The sequence below is a fragment of the Ptiloglossa arizonensis genome, chromosome 1 (assembly GCF_051014685.1).
Source record: "Ptiloglossa arizonensis isolate GNS036 chromosome 1, iyPtiAriz1_principal, whole genome shotgun sequence".
Taxonomy (NCBI): domain Eukaryota; kingdom Metazoa; phylum Arthropoda; class Insecta; order Hymenoptera; family Colletidae; genus Ptiloglossa; species Ptiloglossa arizonensis.
Genome location: NC_135048.1, coordinates 10,776,170 through 10,782,160, shown reverse-complemented (window position 1 = coordinate 10,782,160; position 5,991 = coordinate 10,776,170). Strand labels below are relative to the sequence as shown.

The 5,991-nt window shown below is 28.4% G+C and overlaps 1 protein-coding gene across 3 annotated transcripts; it reads left to right on the top strand.

The window, feature by feature from the left end:
• Positions 1-264: 264 nt before the first annotated feature.
• On the top strand, positions 265-3,350 carry Sh3px1 (sorting nexin 33-like protein SH3PX1). 3 transcript variants are annotated; one of them, XR_012992461.1, is made up of 6 exons: positions 265-459; positions 626-815; positions 909-1,378; positions 1,450-2,145; positions 2,253-2,594; positions 2,716-3,336. XR_012992461.1 is itself a non-coding variant. In XM_076314609.1 (5 exons), exons 1-5 carry the CDS (start codon positions 445-447, stop codon positions 2,502-2,504), a joined length of 1,623 nt encoding a protein of 540 aa, XP_076170724.1. In that variant the 5' UTR covers positions 265-444; the 3' UTR covers positions 2,505-3,335. The 3 variants fall into 3 exon arrangements, 2 of the variants coding, with proteins under 2 accessions (XP_076170724.1, XP_076170735.1); XM_076314609.1 differs by having other exon boundaries at positions 2,253-3,335; XM_076314620.1 differs by lacking the exon at positions 265-459 and having other exon boundaries at positions 725-838; positions 2,253-3,350.
• Positions 3,351-5,991: the final 2,641 nt, after the last annotated feature.

The following is a 5,991-nucleotide window of genomic DNA, read 5'->3' as shown; positions in this document are numbered from 1 at the left end:
ATTAATTTACAGAGGCGGATCCAAACTTCAGTAACGGATTGTAATTTCATGCACCCTGTGTTTTATATCTAACCTCTAATCAGAAAACTGTCTCAAATTCTCTTTGCAAATAAATATTTTATTTATTCATTACAAATAACGTCAAAAATTTATTTCAAACTTGTTGCATCGACATGGTTCACGTCTAGGAAACAGTTTTCTGGAATCATGAAAGCGTGTTACATTCTGCGAATAGTAGTGGTAGTACAGTCGTTTAAAATTTCCATTTATGTGGCACAGTATCGCACACACGTTGAAGCGCAAATACGTAATTGTCAGTCATACGACTGAACGGATCGATGTAGGTATGTGACCGGGTGCAATCAAACAATTTGAAATAGAGAGACGAAAAGTTGTTCTACCAGTGGTCGGAATTTCAAATAACTGTTAGTGCATGTACTTACAATGGAGAACCACCAGGTATGTAAATGTACGGAGAAACAAAAGTGATCGATATATCGGCACAAAGGTTGATCAACACTACGTTATGACTCATTCTTTTATGTAGTAGTCAAAAATAATTTCTTTGTGTTTTAGAACAACTTTTAAAGATACTTATATTTAATTTTTTGCTGTTTTATTTTAGGTAAGGGCGCTATATGATTTTACAGGAGAATCAGGGACAGCAGAATTGTCTATTACAGCAGGAGAAGTTTTAACTGTCATGAGAGATAATGTGGGTGATGGATGGTGCGAAGGTTTTAATCAAAGTGGAAAGTCTGGATTGTTTCCAGCAGCATACGTTCAAGTTGTAGAAACTACAGCATCTGTTTCAAGTATTCTTATCATTTTATCATATGTAAAAAAGATTTTTTAAACAACTGGAATAGTTTAAATGATCACTACATTCAAATTTTTTCCTACATCAGGTGCCATGACATCGTCCCAACAGAGTTCTGGAGATTATTGGGATGATGATTGGGATGATGATTCTGAAGTTGGTCAAACACAGGCATATGTTCCTCCACAGCAACAACAGCAACAGTCACAGCCACAACATATGATACAATTAACACAACAACATAGCACTGTTGATTATGGAGATACAGTTTCTATGCAAACCATTCATTCTGTGATACCTGAAAGGCCTATACCGAATATACCAAAGAAGAACAATAAGTTCTCTACGTTAATAAAATCAGGTGAAGATAGTTTTTTATTAGGAATGAGAATAGCAAATATTCCTGAAAGTGAAAAAATATATATTGAGGAAATTGATGGAGGGCGCTGTAGATGGGTTCCAAGAGGAGAATCTTATAATTGTGTAGTCACATCTCCCAAAAAAGAATCTAAACTCAAAGGACTTAAAAGTTTTATAGTTTATCAACTCACACCTACGGTATTTAAACATATTTTGTTTTAGTTTTTACAATTTTAAGAAATGAGATTATCATTAATTCTGTATTATAGTTTAACAACATTCAAGTGTCAAGAAGATACAAACACTTTGATTGGCTACATGAACGTCTAGAAGAAAAATATTGTTTCATTCCTATTCCACCACTGCCAGATAAACAAATATCAGGAAGATATGAAGAACAATTTATTGAACATCGACGTACACAACTACAGGAATTTGTTGATTATGTCTGTAGGCATCCTATATTAGCACGTAGTCGTGTTTGGGAACATTTTATAACTTGTACAGATGAAAAAAGATGGAAAGCTGGAAAGAGGCAAGCTGAAAAAGATGAATTATTAGGTGTAAATTATTTTAATGCTATTCAATGTCCTGATACTCCTTTGGATGGTATAAAAGTGGAAATTCAAACAGATGCTTACAGTAGATTTATAAGTGGAATAGATCCAGTAGTTAAAAATTTCATGGCTATGGCTATTGACCAAACAAAGAAAAATCAAGTTCTCTACAGAAGAGAATTTCAGAAAATTAGTCAAGTTTTTAGTGCATTGAGTCATGCATTGGAAGTTGATGATAATAGTCGAGGAAGATTGACTTATGCACTGAAAGTGACAGGCGATGCTTATAATGATATAGACAAGTTGTATGAAGAACAATCTAAATTTGATTGGGAACCTCTTGCTGATAAGTTTCACATTTATAGAGGAATTATCAGTAGTTTTCCAGATGTAATCAGTATACATAAGGTAATCAAATAGAAAAAGTTCAATCCTTTATGAAAAAATTGTAATTAGTAGAATTTTATGCAAATAGTTATTGACGTACGGTTTTTTTTTTTTTTTAACGTATTTAGAGTGCTGTGCAAAAACGGAAAGATTATGAAAAGCTAGTAAGTGAGCATAAAATGGAACCGCAGCAAATGCGAGAACTTTCTCATCGAACGGATATAATAGCGCGAGCCCTTCTTGCCGAAGAAACACATTTTCAGACAGAACAAGAGATACATATAACTCAAGCCATGAAAACGCATCTTACAGAACAAATTAGGTTTTATCAGAAGATTGTAGATAAATTGCGAGAGGCGTTAAATTCGTACGAAGGCTGAAATGTGTATCTATCGTAATGTATGAAGGCTTTGCACACGATATTATTTTATATAATCTACAATATCGAAATACGATATTTAATTTAAAATGTACGAAGTATATGAACTATAATAGAATTTCTATACTAGAAAGAATCTAATTCGTGACTTAAACACGAATACAAATGATTTTAAGTACATTGTGTTTAATTATTGATAACGCTGATTGCAGAGGAATTACATAAATTGAATTAGAAGGGGCCAATAGTTCGTTTTCAGATGTACCAAAAATCACACATATATAAAAATATGCAAATATATTTTCTATTTATAGTATTTTTTCATGTACATTTCAATTGTACAATCCGATATTATTAAAGCGACTGAGTAAACAGGAAAGAATGGTATTAAACTGGACTGGAAGAGGTGAAATATAATTTTCAGAAACCAGATAATTAACATCAATTAAGCGGTATTATTAATGATGCATAGTAATATATTACATGTTAATATCAATGTTAATTTTTCGTGGCTGCTACTTTTAAAAATTTGAAGAACTATTTTGTAATTTATTTTTTTTTTTGAGTAGATATTTTTCATTATGAATGTTACTTTGATTATTAACTCTTTTCTACAATACAATTATATACATGTATATCATTTATATATTTTTTTTTACACGGTATTAATATGTGCTTGAAATATAAGCTAAATTTCATACGTACTACATCAATATTAAAAACTAAATTCTAATCAACTTAATTCAGCATAGAAGTTTACATTACATTCTATAATAAACATGAAATTTCTATTAGTTTTATTAGAGCTTTGTATGTTACAGTTAAAAAATGTTAGTACCATGTTTTACTAATATATATATATATATATCTGATTATACTATTATGTATTATTATATAAACACACTACAAATAATGATTACAACATAATAGAAATATTTATTGTTTCACTATATATAAAAATCAAGTAAAAATATATTTAAATAGTTTGAACATTACATAGCAAATCAATTAAATATATATAGTTACAGGCAAAAATTGTTTAATACTTTAGTTTCTATAGAATGTAATGCAAACTATTCCTTAATTAAATTATTCTTGTGCTCAAATTAATCAACCGATTTATGTTGAGAACAGCAAAGATTAAGTACTTTGTATTATTTCTGTATTATTAATCCATAACATAATGTTTGAGGAAGGCAGCCACTGTATGATAAATCATTAACATAAAGTGTAATGGTTTTGTAAATTTCCTATTTAAACTATCAAATTGGAATCGAAACTGTTATACAAATCACCAGTTAACAAATTATAAATTAAGGCATATCATTGTTATTGCATTTAAAATAATTTGTATAAAAAGGTAGTTTAATTTTAAGCACAAACACATACAATTTTGTAAATGTTATTATTATTATCATCATCATCATCATTATCATTATTTTCATCAACCATATTTTCCTTTTCATGTTTGAAAAGGAATTCCAATAAATGTTTATTAAATTAAATTGTAATTACTATTTCACTTATTCTTTAGTCTACAAGCGTTGTAATACTTCCATTATTATTAATAGTTTTACAACTTAATGTAGTTCTCACAGTTTGTAACAAGAACTACGATAATGTAACAAATCGAAAAATTAAGTTTGTTGTATATACTTTTTATTTATCAACATTCCATGAAGTAGCACCACAATCAAAAAATTGAGAAAGTTTGTATAACTTCAAATTCGTTTCTTTCATAACCATTTTCTATTATTTTTTATAATTATGAACCAGATTTATGAACAAAATAGATTACTCTTATTAAGCAATTTATGCCATAAATTTAATTAGACCAATTCTCAAATTAATAATCGTTCAAATATATGTAGTTTACAGAAATTTTATATTTCAAATATTGGAATGAAATCTACAATTTTAACCAGTTCTTTAAAAAGTATGAATATATTGGCACTGTAAACTAGAATATCATATTCTGATTACTAAGAACCCTCGCATAAGTGTGAGAAACTTGTGTCATTAATTTCTAGGAGCTCTGAATTTTCATATTATGTATAATTTAACAATAAGACATCCGATACTTATCCCCACATGCACAAATTCAAGCATAACAATTACAACGCTTATGTAATGAGAAAGTTACAATAGGAAGAATTTGTTCCTGTATTAGTTAATAAATATAGGAGCATTATGATTAATTTATAGGCAACAATTAAAGTATTTTAATCAATATTACATCCTCCCTCGTTTTCTCTCTTTCACACTCGTCCTCTTTCGCTCCATACACACTCTATCAGTCTGGCATTTATATTGTGTTCTCGATTAAGACTGCAGTAACAAGTCGTTTTCATTGCTATTTAAAATCAGCTTATCTTTACATCACATTTGCAATGTTCCTGCCGATATGTTTATTTGCGTGGCACGGTCTCTTTTTTTCTTTTTGCTTTTAAATACAAGCTAAGCTCCTTTTACTTCCTTTTAGAATTTTAAATTACAAACTAGTCAATAACGGATGAGTTAAAATCATTAACGGATCAGCATAAAAAAATGTTTTCAAAGAACTCTTCTTATTAGATGACACGATGTTAGCAATGAGAAAAATGCGATAATTTAATTTTTTTTTTCCAAATAAAAAATGATTTATACAATATATAAAATTTGTACTGTCAATAATTGAAAGTAATCAAAAAACATTATTAATGTAACAGAATCAATATCATTTAATAGAACCGAATCCATATAATTTATATAAAAGTAATATAAATTTTTTTTAATTAAATAGAGTTACTCTGAATATAATTTTTAGATAGAACATTTTTTTTGTCTTCTACTTTTAATATTTCAACATCGTATCATCTAAGGCATTTTAAAATTATACGTTATTCTGCGCCAATGAAAAACTGTTTATCAATTTAAATTCAATTAATTTTGATACTAAAGTATTTTGACAGAAATAAATGATCATTGTATTTATCTTAATCTCCCTTGTATGCGTTTTCGCACTGAATTTATGTTATATTTGAATAACTATAGTAGCTACCTTATAATTAATATAATTATTATCAATTTCAAAATTATTTCGTAATGTTACACGAATCCATTGAAGTTCTTTCATATCATTTTTACTATACAAATAGTGCCCGGTACACGGACGGATGTCTAATATGATAGTTCAAAATGATTATCATATTTATAGTTTAAAGTTAAATTGAAAGAGATAGTAGTTTATAATAAAAAGAGTGCCCGCTCGATAAACAGCAATAATTCTCTCTACACGAGTATGCAGCAACACATGAATTTTAAATCCGTTAAATATAATTTAGATTTATTTAAAAGCACGTTTCAAAAGACAAGAAAAACATCAAATTTGTTTAAATACAATTGGGGCATTTATGCACAGCAGATTATTTTCCTTACGTACATAATAAAGCTTTTAAATTTAAGTAAAAATATCTTAAATATTAAAACTGATCATTGCCAAAAATCAT

What these genes read in the sequence shown, in the direction of transcription:
- Sh3px1 (XM_076314609.1), top strand. An exon ending in AACTACAGCATCTGTTTCAA is followed by an intron (nt 816 to 908) that starts GTATTCTTATCA and finishes TTCCTACATCAG; the next exon opens with GTGCCATGACATCGTCCCAA. An exon ending in TTTATCAACTCACACCTACG is followed by an intron (nt 1,379 to 1,449) that starts GTATTTAAACAT and finishes TCTGTATTATAG; the next exon opens with TTTAACAACATTCAAGTGTC.